This window comes from Grammomys surdaster, unplaced genomic scaffold (genome assembly GCF_004785775.1).
Source record: "Grammomys surdaster isolate TR1022 unplaced genomic scaffold, NIH_TR_1.0 125877, whole genome shotgun sequence".
Taxonomy (NCBI): Eukaryota; Metazoa; Chordata; class Mammalia; order Rodentia; family Muridae; genus Grammomys; species Grammomys surdaster.
Window position 1 is genome coordinate 209,071 of NW_021620702.1, and position 18,522 is coordinate 227,592.

At 49.4% G+C, this 18,522-nt stretch overlaps 1 protein-coding gene across 1 annotated transcript in view; it reads right to left on the reverse strand.

Moving 5' to 3' along the window:
* Stat6 (signal transducer and activator of transcription 6) overlaps window positions 1–16,118 on the reverse strand; it is a 17,863-nt gene extending 1,745 nt beyond the window's left edge. Inside the window, exons 1-19 of the mRNA XM_028752051.1 lie at window positions 15,862–16,118; window positions 11,708–11,844; window positions 11,220–11,358; window positions 10,846–10,929; window positions 8,054–8,192; window positions 7,881–7,933; window positions 7,585–7,733; window positions 6,838–6,969; window positions 6,540–6,728; window positions 5,896–5,983; window positions 5,642–5,764; window positions 3,483–3,575; window positions 2,982–3,188; window positions 2,043–2,137; window positions 1,817–1,953; window positions 1,372–1,518; window positions 1,073–1,136; window positions 871–975; window positions 609–692 (exon numbers count right to left, since the gene is read on the reverse strand). Of these exons, the coding sequence (XP_028607884.1) occupies window positions 609–692; window positions 871–975; window positions 1,073–1,136; window positions 1,372–1,518; window positions 1,817–1,953; window positions 2,043–2,137; window positions 2,982–3,188; window positions 3,483–3,575; window positions 5,642–5,764; window positions 5,896–5,983; window positions 6,540–6,728; window positions 6,838–6,969; window positions 7,585–7,733; window positions 7,881–7,933; window positions 8,054–8,192; window positions 10,846–10,929; window positions 11,220–11,358; window positions 11,708–11,823 (2,144 nt within the window). The 5' untranslated portion in view covers window positions 11,824–11,844; window positions 15,862–16,118. The remainder of the gene's footprint in view (window positions 1–608; window positions 693–870; window positions 976–1,072; window positions 1,137–1,371; window positions 1,519–1,816; window positions 1,954–2,042; window positions 2,138–2,981; window positions 3,189–3,482; window positions 3,576–5,641; window positions 5,765–5,895; window positions 5,984–6,539; window positions 6,729–6,837; window positions 6,970–7,584; window positions 7,734–7,880; window positions 7,934–8,053; window positions 8,193–10,845; window positions 10,930–11,219; window positions 11,359–11,707; window positions 11,845–15,861) is intronic.
* Window positions 16,119–18,522: the final 2,404 nt, after the last annotated feature.

Sequence of the window (18,522 nt, forward strand, 5' to 3'; positions counted from 1 at the left end):
TGTGCGCGTGTGTGTGTGTGTGTGTGTGTGTGTGTGTGTATGTGTGTCCAGTTTCCAGTGTGTCTTTAGTCTGAACGATGTTCTATTTCCTAGGTCCACCCCACATCAAATCCCAGAAGTCAGATAAGCTCTTGTCTGAGAGCTAATGAAACCACCAAGTGGTACTCGAGGAAGGAAAAGGTCTATGTCATTTTCAGGATTAAAAAAAGATCAATAAATAAAAATCAACACAGCTATTGGAATGCAGTCAGTAGCAGAGCACATGCTTGGCGTGCATTCAGTCCTTAGCCCTGAGCTTAGGCCCCAGCACTACCACAATCCAGCAAATAACTGACTGTAAAGTTCACAGGTGAGAGACTATGCTAACAGTATTTGCTATAAGCGCTCAGCTCAGGCCTACACTCATTATGAATTCATATAACCTTCACAATAAAGTCATTATCGTTATTGCGGGGGGGGGGGAGCTGGGACTCAAACCCTGGCAATCTGAGTCTTAGGCACAGAGAGGATGGGGTTCAACCTATGCTGCTACTCCCACAGAAGCCCGGCTACCTACAGGCTTGTGACACGATGCTGCCCCACCTCATCCTCCGCAGGTTCTGACTTACTCCTGAAAGGATGGCAGTACACTCATGGACTCTTCTAAGGGGAGGCTCTGAAATGAGTGGATGGAATGAGACTGTGGAGGATACCTGGGGAAAGAAAGCAAACTCCAATGCGAGCCCTCCTTCATAACCCAACACCCTGCTTCCGAGAAAGGAAAATTCTCCACGCCCTGATGCAGTCTGAAAAGGCCGGCTTGCTCGGCTGGCTGGCTATGCCGAAAGTCTACGCACAGACCAGTCCCCTCCCGTCTCTCAAGCTCCTTACACCATATCGGAGCTGAGCTGCATGGAAGCATCAGGGGCCATTCCAAGATCGTAAGAGGGCACCATGGCAGGCATCTGAGGCTCTGGAGTAGGAAGGGGCTGGTCCCTACAGGAGAGAAGAAAGCACACGTGACTGACAAAGGCCACTCCTTCCTGCTGACAAGTACGGCCCCCCAGTCTCCACCCACTAACCGGTTATTCACCTTTCCACGGTCATCTTGATAGTAGTAGAGACATAACCCCTCCCGTCCTTCCCCATCTGTTCGGCTGTGGTAGGAAGGAAAGAAGAACTGTGGAGTACCCCACTATCACGGAGGTGAAGGGGGGGAAGTTGATGGGCAGGTGGAGGGAGGGAGGGAGGGAGGTTGATTGGCAGGTGGAAGGAGGGCTACAAAAATAGGAGGGGGGGGAGAGAAGAGAGAGACCACAATGGGCAGAAAGAGGGGTAAAACCGAGACAGGGAAAAAGTGGGTGACAGGAGGTTTCAGAGCTGCCAGCTCACGCTTATAGTGGCTCCGGAAAGCCTCATCCTTGGGTTTCTTGGGGTAGAGGTTTTTTAACTGAGCAAGATCCCTGATTCGGTCCCCCAGTGAGCGAATGGACAAGTCTTTGGCAGAAAATGGCTGGATGTTCTCTATCTGTGAGGAACCTACAAGAGGAATGAGACCCTAAATCTCCCCTGTCCAAACTTCTCTTTCCCCAGCCCCATCACAAAATCCATTCTCAATCCACCACAGCAGAGAAAAAAAACCTAGGGTAAAGGCTAGAATGAAGGGAACCCACTCGTCTCCATTGTCATAGGAGTTGAAGGTTAGACCATAGGAAGATGGGAAGTCAGACCCTAGGAAGAACTTCCTGAAGATCAGGTGGACATCAAGGATAGCCAAGACATTTCCTTCCCTCAGGAATCCGAGAGAGCATGGAGTCAGAGGACTGTGGTGACTCACCATCCTGACCCCGGATGACATGGGCAATGGTGATGCCCCCAATCTCAGAATCACTAAAGCGGAGGAGGAAGGTTCCATCTGGCTCGTTGAGGAGAAGGCTGGTGACATATTGCTTACTAATAAAACCGACGATCAGCCTAGTCGGGATGAGGGAGAAGACATGGCTGTGGGTACCGGCTGTGGAGAGGGAGCCATTAAGTGTTTGGTCCCTGAGGCAGGGACTCACCGATCTGACCAGTAGCTCCGGAGACAGCGTTTAGTGAGGTCTAGGACACCATCGAACCACTGCCAAAAAGTGAAGCCTCGGCCCAACAGGATCTCCTGAAGGGTGGAGGAAGGAGTACAGAGGTGATTGGGGGAGTGTGGGGGAGGGCTGAGTTGCAGCAGGCACCGGGCTTTGAGAGCATGAAATCAATGATTGAAGACCAAAGTGGACCTAAGACCCATCAGTGACAGCCACTTACCCTGACCGCATGGGGCACTCCTTCGGGCGTTCCTGTATATTAATTAATTTGATCTTTCTATATTTCACATAACAATCAGAGCAGTGGCATGGAAGCCAGACAGGTAAATGACTTCCTTAGGTCCACACTACTGGCGAAGGACAGGGTGGAGATTCAAGCCTGCAGCCTAGCATGGGAGACCCTCATAACCACTGTCTTGTCCTCAGTGGGGCCCAGTAAAGGTCCATTCCAGAGGAATATGATTATCCTGCTGTCCTGTTCTCCTCAGCGATGCATTCTCTGCTCACATGAGCTTCTCCCCCACCCTCTGGTTTGTTTGTTTGAAAGAGGAAAAGCCTCAAGTGGGAGGCAGGGGAAAGCATTGTCCCTCGAGAGGTGGCTTTAGCACTGATTTGGTGACTGTGCATGATGATATCATGGTCACAGACATGAGCTCCTTTCCCTGTTCTTGTAACTGACTCAGTCCTGAGCCACCTCACTTTGGAGACAGAGAAAAATGCAGTAGCTAATATTAAAGGTCAGAAATACGGGGCTCCTGTTGGATATGGTGGTCCATTCCTGTACATTTCCGTAGACCGAGGGTGGGAGGATTATGAGGTCAGCCTGGGCTATTTAGCGAGTTTGAGGACAGCCTGAGCTACACAGCCAGCAGAGGCTAGGCAGCTCTTGAGTGCCCCAAGGGTGAAGAGCAGGGGAATGACCTTGTTGAACTGTGACCAGGACACACAGCGGTGCTGAAAGGCCTCCATGCTGAGACTGTTGTCATTGAAGATCTTCTGGGCCAGGAACAGGAAGTGTTCCGGTAGTAGTCCACGGCTGGTCCCCACCTCAGCCATAAACTTGAGGTTCAGAGTTTCACACATTTTCTCCCAGGGCACTCGCTCAGCTACCACAAAGGGCACTCGGTCCTGGGTAAAAGGAGAGAGAGAGAGAACGCATGCCTAGTCTTCCTCCTAATGGCCTCTGGCTCTTCCCAGCTCTCTGAGCTGGCTCACAGACATCATGATTTCTCAGTAGCTGTCTGTGGTGCCATGGTGTGACAGCTGTTAGGACCAGCATGGGTAGAAGCACAAAGACAGGCCCACAAGAAAGACTTAACTTATGAAACTTAACATGCCTGCCACCCACCAGCCAGGACAGCCCCTTATCTTACCACAGAAGAACCCACTCTGCCCTTATCTCCACTCCAGATCTTTCCTTACCATCTCAGAGAAGGCATTGTCCCACAGGATGGTAGCTTTGGCATTGTTGTCTTGGTTGCCATGGACAATGACCACCAAGGGCAGAGACAGGGCCTGAGGGGTGAAGAGAAAAGTTTCTCCTTGCTGGAGTCAGAGGTGTCCTCAGAGAGCTGAGTGTTACTCCAGTGTACTGGGGAGCCCTTAGTTCACATGACATAGTTAAAGGTTGGTAGTGCGTCACTGGACACTTTGTGAGGGCATCAGTGTAGAGAAGCAGTTGCAACTCAGTGCTAGGAAGCCATACTTTCAGTCTCAAACATGTTCCCAATGCCTAGAAGCTGTGTGACCTGGGCAAACTACTAAACCTATTCCATAACCCAAGATCATCATCAGTAAACTGAGGGTAGCAATAGTACCTATCTTACGGTGTCATCTAGAAACCTGTCCTGGTTGGGTTTTTGTTGACACGAGCTAGGTTATCTGAGAAGAGGGAACCACAGTGGAGAAACTGCCTCCATAATGCTGATCTGCAGACAACCCTGTAGAGAATTTTCTTAATCAGTGATTGATGTGGGAGGGCCTTGATCATTGTGGGTGGGGCCACCCCTGAGCAGGTGCTCCTGGTGTATATAAGCAGGCTGAGTACATCATGAGGAACAAGCCAGTAAGTAGCACCCCTCCATAGCCCCAGCTTCAGTTCCTGCCTCCAGGTTCCTGCCCTGCTTGTGTTCCTGCCTGACTTCCCACAGCGATGGACGTTACCTGAACAGTAAGACCTAATAGATCTTTTTTCTCTCCAAGTTGCTTTTGCCCATGGTCTTTATCATAGCAATAGTAACCCTAACTAAGACGAAACCACCAGACCATGTGTGCTTGCATATCACTGGAACCAGTGCCCCATTCTATAAAAAGTTCTTGTTGTATGTGCATGTGTATGTGGACAAGTATGTACGTGCACGTGTGTGTGTGTGTGTGTGTGTGTGTGTGTGTGTATCATTTATAATAGTGCCCTGTGTAGCAGAATACTTATTCTGCAGTGGAGCTTGGTGATTAGGCAATAGAAGAGGAGGTGGAGCTTGGAGAGGAAGAGAGGAAGAGGAGGGGAGAAAAAGAGGAAGGGGAAGGAGAGGGGAGAGGAGAAATAGAGGAAGGGGAGAAGAAGAAGGAGGCTATCAGCCATGGAGAACCATGAATGGGTCGAAAGCTGTCCTGGGTAGCAACTTCTATCAAAAGGTTAACTATTGGGTAACTAATTGTGTGGGCATCTTGTTGATTGAGCATTTCTAAATATATAAATCCTTTAGATAATCATTAGGCTTTAAGAGTCTCATTTCTAGAAGGTACTGCGAGGATGCCAGATATTGTCTGGGGTTCAGCCGAGCTTTATGGATGCAGTGTGGTGGATTGGCAGAGCTGTCCCCCACGCTGGCATCTCGTGGCTAGCCAGAGCATCAGTCAGAGCCGAGGAGCAGCGAGAACATGGTGGCTGCCTGGGGACAAGCCGGACTGGGCGCCATTTTCTAAATATCACCCCTCCAGCCCTGATCTCCTGACATATATAAGGCACTTGATAAGAGTTAGAGAGTGGGGTTTGGTGCTATAGACCTATAATCCCTAGCACCTGGGAGGCTGAAGCAAGATATTGCCTGTAATGTCAGCCTGGGATACAGAAGACTTTAAAAAATGAACAGGGGAGGAGAGGGAAGGAGACGGCAGAGGAGAGGAACAACATGAAAAAGAATTTGAGGGTCAGTAAGATGGCTTAATGGGGAAAACTGTTGGCAGCACAACCCTGGTGACCCAAATTAGACCTCCAGAACCCACATAAAAATAGAAGGGTTGTCCTCTGTCCTCCACACACGCACCATGACATGTGCATGCCCCCTGCAGTAATGACGATAATATTTCAAGGAAAAAAGTCTAGAGCCAGCATAGACTACATCACAAGACCCTGCCTTGAGAAAGTAAACAGAACAAAACAACAACAACAAGCCTTGGTTGCTACATACACTGCTCCCAGGATGTGTCCCTCTAGAATTTGTTCTCCCACCTCTGTCTGGCCCTACTGTATTATTCCAGAAACACGGGGATATGAGGCAGTCAGAAGGAGGAACCCAGGGTTCTAGTGGAGCATAGAGGAGTAAATCCCTGTCTGCAGCAGAGCTGGGGTCTGCACTCACCTGAAGCTGGATGAGGAGTTTGTTGGGGCCCAGCGTGAAGCTCGTGGAGAAGAGCACAGCACACTTCTCTTCCGTGACAGACTCTGTGCCCTTCCGCTCACAGCGCTTGATTTTCTTTAGGAGCTGCAAGGGGGAGAATGCAGGAGAGCAAGAGAGAGCAGAGATGTTGAGAGCTTCCTCTCTGGGCCCTCAACACCCTCTCTAAGAAGAGTCAGTCACACGGTCTGAGGACACCAGCACCCACAGCCTCTTACCAGGTTCTTGAACAGGGCGGAGCAGCAGTTCCCAGGAACACTGTTCTCCAGAGGCACTGTGTTGTTCATGATCTCTCCTGTGCTCTCCCTGCCAGGGGAGTCAGAGTGTGAACAGCCTCATCCGAGGTGAGCAGTGTGGGTCGCTGGGGAATGATGCTGGCCACTGCTGTCACTGGCCCTGGCTCTCCACTACCCTCCCCTCTGCATGTATTCATGTATACTGCTAGTATTGAACCCAGCCCCTGGCATGTTAAGAACCTGTCCTTCCACTGAGATGCACTACCTGTTTGGTTTTTAACTTTTATTATTATTGTTGTTGTTGTACGTGTGCGTGATGGGGTGCACTCATGGGGTTATATAAATCAAATTCATGTCATCAGACTCTGCGGCAAGCCCCACTGTGCCATCTTGCTGGCCTCCCTCTTCTGGAGTTTTTAAGAGAGACATCTCCATCGTGGCCAAATTCTGATGATGCCCCCTTGAGAGGATCCCTTTCCTTCCTCTGCCTCAACTTGTCAGAGTTCAGTGTCTCCACGCTCCAGAGATCTCTTTCCCTAAAGAGATCTCCACTCTTTATGAAGCCAGCATCTCAACTCTTCTCACCCCATCAAGCCTTCTCCAACCGAGGGTCAATCTCCACTTACACTCCAGCCCCAGACCCCTGGGGCAGGCTTAGTTCTCTGGCTTGTTTCTCTGTCACCATATCAGCTCTGACCAGTGGAGGTTTGGCGGAGGTCCCTAGGAACTGCAGACCCAGCAGGAATCGAACCCCGGCCTGGAACTTAGTCTGTGTCTTCAGAACCTGAGGAGGCTGCTTCTCCACCAGGAAAGAGCTGGAGGAGTGAGAGGGAGACAGCAATGTTAGATCCTGGGTCCCATTTTTATGAATCCCTTCACTCCCTGAGGTTTACTTGCAGCCAAGTAGGGGCTTATGGTTTATACCTGGTCACAAGGGTTCGCAGGACTTCATCCAGACGACTTATCAGCGACGCCCGGGTCTTGGGCTCAAGCTCCCCACTGGCTGCCCCAATCTCCTGCTGAAGCTGGGAATAAATTTCCACCAGGCTTTCACACCTGGGGCCAGGATGGTTGTCAGAGAGCACAGATTTCAGGTTGTTTTCTTCAACCCAAACCCAGAAAGGGCACAGGATACTGTGTAAGTAGGTATGGGGTAGGCTATGGGTGTAACTGCAAGGAACCTGGGTTGAAGGCAGTTCTGGGACCTATATTGGGTCTGGATGAAGAGCTCACAGTCAGGGTCCAGACTCCCTGTGGAGAGCCCAGTGGTCTCTTCTCACAGTTCTACTATCTGAGGCACTGTGAGCTTTAGGCAAAACTGGAAAGTGTTATCACCCAACAACAGTAAGGTCTGGTGACCCACATGTATAGCTCCAGTACTCGGGAGGCTGAGACAGGAGGCGTGCAGTGAGTTCAAGGCCAGCCTGGACATCTTACACTATAAAGCTGTATATTAAAAACAAACAAGCCAGCCTCCTCATTCCTCTGGGCGTGGGCTTGAAGACAACTCTCTCAACTGAGACACTTGTGAAGGATCTATGTGAACACTGTGCACAGCCTTGCAGCAACTGGCTTCTGTAAATCTTGGCCTACTTCAAAGCCATCGTCCTCAGCTGCAGAGACACGGGTACCCACCCCAGCGTGCTCCCTGACTGGCAACCCTGTCCTCACCTCTCCTGCAGCCCTGCTAGGCTCTCCTCAAAGGGTGTGCCATTCCCTGCCAGCTGCTGCTGCCGCTTCCAAATCTGAATCCTTTTCAGCACCAGGGCCTGGGTTGCCTCCAGGTCCCCCACAGTCCCCTGCAGCATCGTGGCCAGGTCCTAAGAGCAGAACAGAGCCTGAGCCAGGGCCACCATTATTTTCTCCCAGGACACCTGGGAGCAGGACTTTTCCCTACCTCCCTGCCATTACCTCATAGAGTTCAGTCGAGTCCTTCCTGCTTACTAGCAACTGAAGTCATTACTCACCTCACTTGGACCAGCGCCATTGGCAGGAGGGTCTATCAAGTTCTGCAGAGACACTGAGGGCAGAGGCAGAAGTCGGGTGTGTAAAAAGTGTCACTCAAGGTCCAAGAGGTCCAAGAAAAGATCATTTCTAAACCCTCTCCCAAATCCTCTGGTGTCCAGACCCTGAACCCCACCTTGTCTAGTCTTGGTCCCTTGCTGCAGAGATTCTCGGAGAAGCCGGATCTCCCTTACTCCGTGCTGAAGCCTTCCAAGGGCTGTAGTAAACTTCAGTTCTTCCTGCTTCCGATGGAAGGGCCCTGGCAGGTGGCGGAACTGCACCACGGGAAGGGGAGGGCAGATATCAAGAGGGAAGCTCTTCTAACTGGTTCTCTATGTCCACCTCTACCCCTCTGAAGAAGTTTATACCATTTACTTTACTAGTCACTTTGGCAGTTTTTCCAAACCTCTCGCTCTCGCTCTCAAACAAACTTATTTTATGTATGTGAGTACACTGTCGCTATCTTCAGACACACCAGAAGAGGGCATCAGACCCCATTACAGATGGTTGTGAGCCACTGTGTAGTTGCTGGGAATTGAACTCAGGACCTCTGGAAGAGCAATTGGTGCTCTTAACCACTGAGCCATCTCTCAGCCCTTTCCAAGGGCTTTTAGAACCTCAAAAATAAGATCTTTCTCCTGGCAGAACTAGCTCCTTAGTCCTTGTTCTGTCTGAAGCCTCCCTAAACTTGGTTCGGGTTCACTCTAACACCAAGAACTTCCTTTGGTTATCCCGGGTCCCGAATCCTAAGTTTAAATTTTTCCTAGGCTTTCATGGTTTGGGCTAGGATCTGTGGGTCCAGGAATCAAGGGGTGGAAAAGGGAATAGTTCCACTCACTATCACCCCTAGTGACCTACTAGGAACATTTTGGCTTCCTGTTCCTGCAACATTAAGTTCTGCTGGCCTAGGAGTTTTGATTCCAGAGGAGGGAGCACTTCTGCCAGGAGATGTACAAACATTCCATTGAACTAGGAGCTCAGACTTCCCCCTTGTCACTTTGGGTTTCTGATGCCCTGAAGCCCACAGACTAAGAAAGGATAACAGTGTTAAGAGGAATGACTGATTACCATGATTACCAGATTACCATGGGGAAATTGGATTGCTTCTCTACAATGGAGGTAAAAAGAGATTATGCCTGGAGTGCAGGAGTTCCTTTAGGGCATTGATTTCCAATCTGTGGGTTGTAGCCATCAGAAAACATATTTCTGATGGTCTTAGGAACCCCAACTAATTAAATTAATTTTCACTGCTACTTCACAACTGTCATTTTGTTATTGAGCCAGTGTCTCATTTCCTAAGACCATCAAAAATAGGTGTTTTCCGATGGTCACATCTGCGGGTTGAGAACTGCTGCTTTACGGCATATCTTGGTGCTACTATTTCCTGTGATTAAAACCAATGGGAAATTATAACAACCTAATCCAGGCAGAAAAACAAAGGGCACAGATCCTTCAGAAATGAAGATATGGGTCAGTATTCCAGGAAAAATGCCAAGACCTGCTGAGGTGATTGCTAAAAGTGCAAATACAGAATGGGGAATAGAGGAAGGTTGTAAATACCCTCTAAGGGGGCTGGAGAGAAGGCTCAGTGGTTGAGAACATTGGCAGCTCTTCCAAAGGACCCAGGTTCAATTCCCAGGACCCACATGGCAGATCACAACTTTTTGTAACTCCAGTTTCAGGGGATCCAACACTCTCACACAGACATACATGCAGGCAAACCACCAAATGTACATAAAACAAATTACTTTAAAAACAACAACAACAACAAAAACCCAGCTAAGGCCAGGTGATGAGATACAGAAACAAGAATTATAATTGACATGAGTTTTTCCTGTCATATTTTGTTTAAAATGTGTTTGTACAGATATTTGTGTTTTCTTCCCTCAATTTCTTTATCAAGTATTATAACATCAATTAAGAGAATATCAGTGGTTGCAATATTTAAGTTTGAGATAATAAAAGAATCTTCCTTAAAGGCACATTGCCATCATCTATTTTAAGTATATAATGTGTTTGAGATTGTACATTGGATAGTTATGTTGGGCATAATTATGGCTTGGTTGTTGGTTTCAGTTGGAAATTACCATGACCCAAGGAGACAGTTGTGCATCAAGTTGATAGGGTGTGGACTTGTGATGGTTGTTCTTGGTTATCAACTTGACTATACCTGGAACTAACTAAAAGCCAATGGCTGGGCACACCTGTAAGGGATTCTTTTCTTAATTAAGTTGTTTCAAGTGGGAAGACCCATACCTATTCCAGATCATTGAGGTGGGAAGATACATCTTTTCTTTTGTTCTTGTTTTTCGAGACAATGTTTCTCTGTGTAATCCTGGCTGTCCTGAAACTTCCTCTGAAAGCAAGGCTGGCCTGGAACTCAGACCCACCAGCCTCTGCCTCCCAAGTGCTGGGATTAGGAATGATACATCTTTAATCCAGGTCTTTTGAGATGGAAAGGCCCACCTTTAATTTGAGCCACACCTTTTGCTGGTAGCCTATATAGAGGACACAGAAGGAGGAAGCTTGCTCTCTCTGCCTGCTTGCTGTCACTCTCCCTAGCTAGTTCATTCCTTCACCGGCATTAGAGCCTGATTCTTCAGAATTCCAGTGTATACTGAAGACCAGCTGAGACATGAAGCCTTATAGACTGAACAACTACTAGATTCTTGGACTTTCTGTTTGGTAGACAACCATTGTTGGATTAGCTAGACTATAGCCTATAAACCATTCTAATAAATCGTGCCTCTCTCTCTCTCTCTCTCTGTCTGTCTCTCTCTCTCTCTCTCTCTCTCTCTCTCTGTCTCTCTCTCTCTCTCTCTCTGTATGTGTGTGTGTGTGTGTGTGTGTGTGTACTCATTCTGTAAGTTCTATTCCTCCAGAGAACCCTGATTAATAATATGCATGGGAAGTGGGGTAGCACAATACCTCTTCTAGAACAGCTTTTTTCTCCCCTTGAAGTATTTGTCTAATGGTGGCCACCAGCTTCAGGGGATCCCTCTGATAGATGCTCTGTAGAATTGAAAGTAATCGGCCATTAGCATCCCTTACCCATGCCCCCTCCCTCCTCCAATTCCTTGCCCCCATTCATGTACATACTGTTAGAGAGCATAACCATAGACTCCCAAGTTTCATACATTTGCTTGCTTTAAAAACCGATTTGCATGCCAGCTAGTACCTCACCACAGGATTAGCAATTGCTTTCAACATCTACCATGTGACCAGTTTTCTTCCAGTATCCAGTGCTCACTCCAACTCTACCGTGACCCATCCCAACCTTTCCCCTTCCAACCTTGCCCTACCTCCAAGGTGCTGATGTGCTGCAAGATGTTGCTTCCTTTCCCTTGCTCTCCTGCAGAGGCCTGAAGACGCTGGACAGTGGCAGAAAGTAGGACGCTAGCCATGTTGTAACAGAACGCATCTGAACCGACCAGGAACTCCCTGTGGGGACAGTAGGCTTAGAATGCCTCCGGCCACAGCTTCTTTAATGCTTCTGAGACTCAACTTATAGCAAGGAAGCCAGGTTTCTTTTCCCTCTCCTTCTTCTCTATTTAGGTAGGTTCCCTGTAGCCACCACCCATGACTCCTGCCCCCCATTCTGCTGGCTTGTAAGAAAAGTTGCTTCTGTTCCAGCCCTGACTTCCCTTCTTGGTTCAGCCTTCTAAGAGGTGCAGTGTCTACATGGCAACCAAGTCTAATCCATTAGACACACACTAACAAGTCCTCAATTCTGAATTCTACTAATCAACAAGGGCTCTCAAAAGAGGGGAAGACACGGAGCAAGACTCACCAGGGCTGGCTCTCCAGCCAGTCAGCCAGGAGATGCCGCAGGTGTTGTGGAAAGTCAACATAGAGCCGTTGCAGTTTTTCTGGGGACATCTTGGAAATTAGACTCCACAGAGACATGATCTGGGATATGCAGGGTGCCTGGGGAAGAAGAGAAAGGCCATTCAGTGAGGCTCCCAAGAAAGCAGCTTGGCTTCTGGGACAGCGGCAGCTCCTCCATACAGATGATCTTGCTGAAAACCTCCTCCGGCTTAGAACGCTGGATCTTTCCAGAACTTTAGGTTCTCTCTGGTTTCTCACGACTCAAGCTGAAGTCCCAGAGAGTTGAGTTAGGATGTGGAGTACCACAGTAGACTCCTTCCATCATTGGATCATACCTACTTCTAGGATACCTTAAGCCACAGACTCCCTTAGCCAATGTCCAAAACAGGACAGAACCTTCAGTGATAGACACGGAACCTTCAGTGATAGACACGGACAAGTTGAAGAGCTACAGCCGTGTCCCTGAGGGGACAAGCAGACACAAGACAAAAGGGAAGGAGCAGGTTCCGTGGAGACAGGTGGTTTCCACTGTAGCTCGGGACCTGGTCTGGTTCTGGGGGGGGGGGGTATAAAGGCTGTACTCTATCAAGTTTGGTCTTCTTATCATGAAAAAGAAGGCTAAATGAATAGGGCACCTTCTAGATGTTTTGTTTTAAGATTCTCTGGCTATTTTGCCCAGGCTGCCTTTGAACTCCTGAGCTCAAGGAATCCTTTCTTCTCAGCCTCTCAAGTAGTGGGATTCTGGTGAATGTCAGCATCCCTTTGCTCTTTTTTTTTTTTTTTTTTTTTTTTTTTTTTTGAGAGGGTTTTTCTCTGTGTAGCTCTAGCTGTCCTGGAACTGGAACTCACTCTGTAGACCAGGCTAGCCTCGAACTCTTGAACTCAGAAATCCACCTGCCTCTGCCTCCCAAGTGCTGGGATTAAAGGCGTGTGCCACCACCGCCCTGCCCCTTTGCTCTTTCTAAACATTTGAAAGCACTAAACAATTTTACTTTTTAGAGGTACTGTGAACAAACTCAGGGGCTTGAATGTGGTACGCACATGCTCTGAGTATATTAAAGGATTTCCCTAAGTATCTGCCTGCCCCTGCCCCTGCCCCTGCCCCTGCCCCTGCCCCTGCCCCTGCCTCCTGCTTGCTGGGATTAAAGGCATGCACCACAATGACTCTTGATCTTCTTATCCCCGCTTCCCAAGGACTGGGACTACTGACATACATCACCACACTTGACTCCAACTTTAGTTTTTAATCCATGTGACACCAGTGTCTGAAGAGTCCACAGGACATCATTCCGACCCGAGACCACGGATAGGGCCCGAGACAGCTTGCAGCATCTACCCTTGCATCTACTATACATTCTTCCATGTATGTCTATGAAAAGCTTAATACATAAACTGGGCACACAAAGAGATCAACAACAATAATAAATAGATTACACAACACGCTGTAACAAAAGTTATTTAAAGTCCATGTATTTCTTTTTCTGGTATTTTCTATTCCGTTTTCCCAGTGTGTGGTTTACTGCAGGTAATTTGATACCACAGGGAGCAGATCATAAATGGGGACAGGGTACAAAGCCGCAATAACTCCGTTGAAGGCAAGCATGGATGGCAGGAATCCTGCTGGATCTTTCTCTCTCCCTGCTGCCTGGCCCCCACCCCCCCAAGGTGTCCCTTGAAACCTTGTGAAGTCCTAAGACCCTGTGAGGCATCTTGAGAGACTTCTCAGTGGTAGAGTGCCTGCCTAGTATTTGTGAAACTGTAAGTTCAGTGCCCAACCCTGCAAAAGTCACCAAGCTAGGTTTAGAAGATGGTGGTAGAGTAGCAATATCTACAAGTCATCATGCACTATTCCATAACAGGTATACCATTCTCAATACCTTAGCTTATTGGGACCCAGCAACAACTGTGTGCACGTGTGTGTGTGTGTGTGTGTGTGTGTGTGGTGTGTATGTTTGTGCACTTGCTTGCATGTGTGCATGTGCGTGTGTACACGCATGTGTGTCTGTGCCCGTCCTTGTGTGTGTGTGTATGCACGTGTGTATGCACGAGTGTGCATGCGTGCATGCATGTGTGTGTGTGTGTGTGTGTGTGTCGCTAGGGAAGAAGCCCAGGGCCTCACGCATGCTACAGAGTGCTACATCCCTGCCCCCTCACAATATTTTTTAAACTTTTTATTATTTTAATGGTTTTGCCTATGTATGTGTGTGCCTCTAGAACTGGAGTTATAAACAGTTGTGAGCTGCCGAGTGTGTGTGTGTGGTCAAACCCAGGTCCTTTGTGGTGGTCAAACACCCAATGCTCTTAACCACTGAACCATCTCTCCAGCCCTATTTTAAAGTATACAGATATCTCTTTTCCTAGATAAAGAAATTAAGGCTCAGGAGGTTAACTTGTCCAAGTCCACTGGGCAAGGGGTTAGCAATCGGGCTCTTAATCATCGTTGGGATTAATCACTATACTGTGCTGTTAGAATTCCTTCCAGGTCAGAGATCCCATCACCTTAAAGACAGAGAGGACAGGAGGAGCTAGGAGGAGAGGAAAGAGAGGGAAGACCAGAGAAGCAATGGGGATTGATCAGCCTAGAAGAAGGAAGGCCAAAAAGCCAGAGGAAGAGAAGAAAGACAGGAAAAGAGGAGGGAGAGGGAGCAGAGCCTCAGAGTGGGCTGGGTAGAGCAGTGGTGGGGGGCGTGGCTCTCAGTTTACGTTTCTCATCATGACCTCTCAGAGAGGAGGAGGAGGATGGGATGGAAACTCCCTGGGTCTCTCCAATTCCTCCTGCCTTTTAAGTCTCTTAACTCCCCCAGGGCTCCCATATAGAAGATAAGAAGGCCGCTTCACAAGACATTTCCTACTCTTAACCATCTTGCCGTTTGCTCTCCCACTCCCTGAGCTCTGACTCCCAAAGGCAGAGTCCTCAACTCTTGCTCCGGGCCCTTCACCAGGCTTTGCTCTAAAACTGTCTACCCCTTTGGGTGGGGCACCTCGAGGAGTCACGTTCAGCTTATTTTGAAATTTAAAATAAAAATTCTGTTCCCTCTCCCTCCCAGTCTCTGGAGTGTTCAGATTCCAGACCTTTGGCCCTATCTTTACCCTACTGGGGACCGGAGACCGCCAAGCCACGAGCAGATCCCATTTCCTCTAAATCTCCCTGTAGAGTGACTCAGGTCTCATTCTCCTCCCTCCCCAGACGCCACGAAGCCGTATTTCTCCCCTGAGCAGCCTGTAACCGTGCGGGATCTATAGGTCGGGCCAGGACACAGACACTATTTGTGATCAGTCCCCTAGAGAGGGAAGGCGGAGCCACCCTGCAAGAGGCGGGACGAGCTTTCCCTCCCAGACTCCCCCCTCCCCGCCGTAGGGGAAGCCCGCCAACCCAGGAGCTTCTTCCAAAGCTTGGTAGCCTAAGTATTATACCCCTCCACTCCTGCATTCCGAGTCCGCTGACCGTGTGACCCCAATATCAAAAGTCAAGGGCTTCCCTGAGTTGTCCAGTGTGTGTGTGTGTATGACGGTGGCGGTGGGGGTGGGAAAGGGTGGGAGGAGGTGGAGCCAGGTCAGCGCGAGGAGGGTTAACCCCCAGCCGGCCGCCCTCCCACGGGGAAATCTCAGGGTTTACTGCGGCCAAGCAAGCAATATGAGGGGGGAAAGTCCCCCTCCTCTGGGGCACCATGAGGTCTATTTCTGGGTCTTTCTCACCCTCCAGCCACACCCTGAGTAGGAACCTTTACCGGGCAACAGCAAGGGTAGGACAGGCTCGGGGACCCGGGAGCATCAACTTCAAGGGAGGGGCAGCCATGTCCCCCAACCCAGAAGGACCCTCTTTCCCCTCTGCCCAGTGACTGTCCCAAGTCCCAGGAGGTGTAGGGCTGAGGATTGGGGAAAGTGACGCGACACGTTAGGGACGGGAATGTGGAGGCCTGTACCCACCCGAGTCCTTCGAAAGTTGGAAACTGCCAAAAACCCAGTGCTATCAGCTAACCCCATATGAAACACTTTCCAGGGGACCAACTGCCCCGCCCAGGGGGGAGGATCCGAGAGGCCCCAAAAAATCCATGCCTCATGGTTCCTCAAAGCCCCCTCCCCTCCAACCTTCCCTACTCGCAGACATCCCCTCACCTCGGCAGCCCCGCTGCTATCTTCTCCCTCTCTCAGAGGGCACTACCAAGCCCCATGGGTCTGTAGGTCTGTCCAGCGGGTTCTAGGCTGGCCCTAAAAACTGAATGTGTACACACACACATGCACACACGCACACGCGCGCACATACACACACGTACACACACACACACACAGTGGCAGGCACGCACGCACTCGTTTCCCGGCCTTCCTCTTCACTGTAAACCCTGGCTGCCCCGGCCTGGTGTTTCCGGCTTCTCTGTCTGCCCAGGTCCCTCCCTGGTGCTCTGACGACACAGAGAAGAGAAAGTGGGCTGGAGGAGGAAGAGGAAGAAAGTGGGGTGAATATGTATGTACCCGGTGGGGAAGCACGTAGCGGACCTTCATTGAACCACACGGGAGGGAGGCTGACCCTCACTCTAATCCCCTAATACTGATCCATTCCCCACCCCTCGGAAAAGTCACCTAATATCTGGCAGAAGCATGCCACCCCACACTGCCTAGCTACCACACAAACTTTCTCCAGGCTAGAGGTTGGGGCCTGGGGGGGGGGGACTGTGCCCTGGGGCATCTGGGTTGTGTTTATCCTCCAATGGAGGACCCCTCCCCTCGAAAAGCAGCTGGGAGCCTGAGGCCCCGCACAACTAGGTTCACCTCCTTCCCAGGCGGGAACGCCTTAGAAGTCCCGTGATACGGTAGGGAGGAAGTGGGGGAGGGGAACCCTTAGCTCAGAATTCTGGAAGACTCTGGGAGTCGCTTGGAGGAAGAGGAATCCCTTCGGGATACCACGTACCAGACCCTGGTGATAGCCACTGAGGGCTGCCAGAATATTCATAGGGTGCCAAGTTTGAATGTGAATATGCTGTGCAACCTTGGCAAAGTTCCTATCTGTTTCTGAGGTAAACACTGAGACACACCCCAAAACAAATATATGCAATTTCCCTAGCCACAAGAACACACACACACACACACACACACACACACACACACACACGGGCGTCTGAGTCTCACATATGTAGCAGCAGGCGCTCACACATGACAGCTCTCAGAATCACTTAAGAGTCACACACGCACACGCACACGCGCGCTCGCGCCCCTTGCTCAGCCTCTGAATCACTACCATCATAACCAGAGGATTGTCCTGTATTTTTTTGCTGGGGAGGATAACAAACCTGAAAGTCGAGTGTATGGAGGGATGGTCTGAGGGTGGCTGTGTCAAGTTGGAATTTTTGGCTTTCTTCTTGCTTTTCAGGGCTGGGCTGAAGAGCAAAAGCCAGGCTTATGGCGCCCCCTGGTGCCTGAACTGATTCCTCCCCTGCACATCTGTGGGCACTGTACTCAGTGCATGCTTAGATCCACCCGGTTGGCAGAACAAACTGCATGTACACATATAGTATAGTCATGGACTCTGAGCAAGCCCTCTTTGTGTTCAAGCCCTGCCAAGGGTGCTAACTGCAAAATTGATTGGTTCATTATCTGTAAAACGGAGCATACATGGTGGCTTAGGCCATGGAGTTATGAGAGTAGAATATACTGATACATAAAGGCTTAGAGTAACATTGTTACCGTTGAGTAACACTTAGAGTAAACAGCAAGCACTAGGCACTTTTGTTGTTGTTGTTGTTATCGCTTGACTACTTGGTTGGGCTTTGGTTGTGGATGCTGTTGTTGAGACAGAGGGTCATGTAGCCCAGGCTGGCCTTAAAATTGCCCTATAGCCAAGGACAAACTTGAGCTTCACCCTCTCGCCTTTACCTCCCAAGTGCCAGGCTTAGAAATATGCAACAAACAGCACATAGGGCTTGTGATGCTAAGAACCAAACCCAGGGTTTTTTTTACATGCCGGGCAAGCATGCTATCAAATGAGCCACATCCCTAGACCGACAGATAGTATTTGATGGATTGTTTTTAATGTATATGGATACACTATCTGCATGAATGTGTACCATGTGCATGCCTGGTGCTCTCAGAGGCTAGAAGAAAGCATCACATCCCCTGGAATTAGGATTACAGACGGTTGTCTTCTAATTACCATATGGGTCTTGGTAATCAGTCCCAGGTCCTCTGGGAAAACAGCCAGAGCTCTTAACCACTGAGCTATCTCTCCAGTCCCAGACACTGTTGTTTATGGCCCAGAATAAACATTATGTGGAAAAGAAAAAAACAGAAGGCTCTTCATCTTACCCAGAGGTTCCTGGGTTGTGGGAGAGTAATGCTGTCGCCTCAAAGGCAGAGCCCAGAAGAGAGGTGTGTTTCTTTATGAATGTCTTGGGTCTGTAAGAATGGAAGAGAAAGAGAGCAGGGGTGGAGACGGCACACAGTAGTCTCTCCAGAGACTGGTTCAGCAAGTAATGCTTATGCTGAGGTATACGCAGGGGTGAGCTCATGGCTCACACCTATGTGCTCCCAGTTGCTCACTGCAAAGATGAATGTCCACAGATGGTAGTGAAAGCCAGGCCCTGCCATCTGGGTATCTCAGGAAGTCTGAATCCAAGAACAGGCAGGAAGAGAGAGAAGAGAGGCTGCAGCCTCGGCTTTGGCTTCTTTTAGGATTAACTAGGATGGTATCTGCTAAACAAGCAAGTGTAAGAAGAAAAGTAATACTTCCAGGACTGCCAGGGCTACCCAGAGAAACCTTGTCTTGAAAAACCCAAATAATAATAG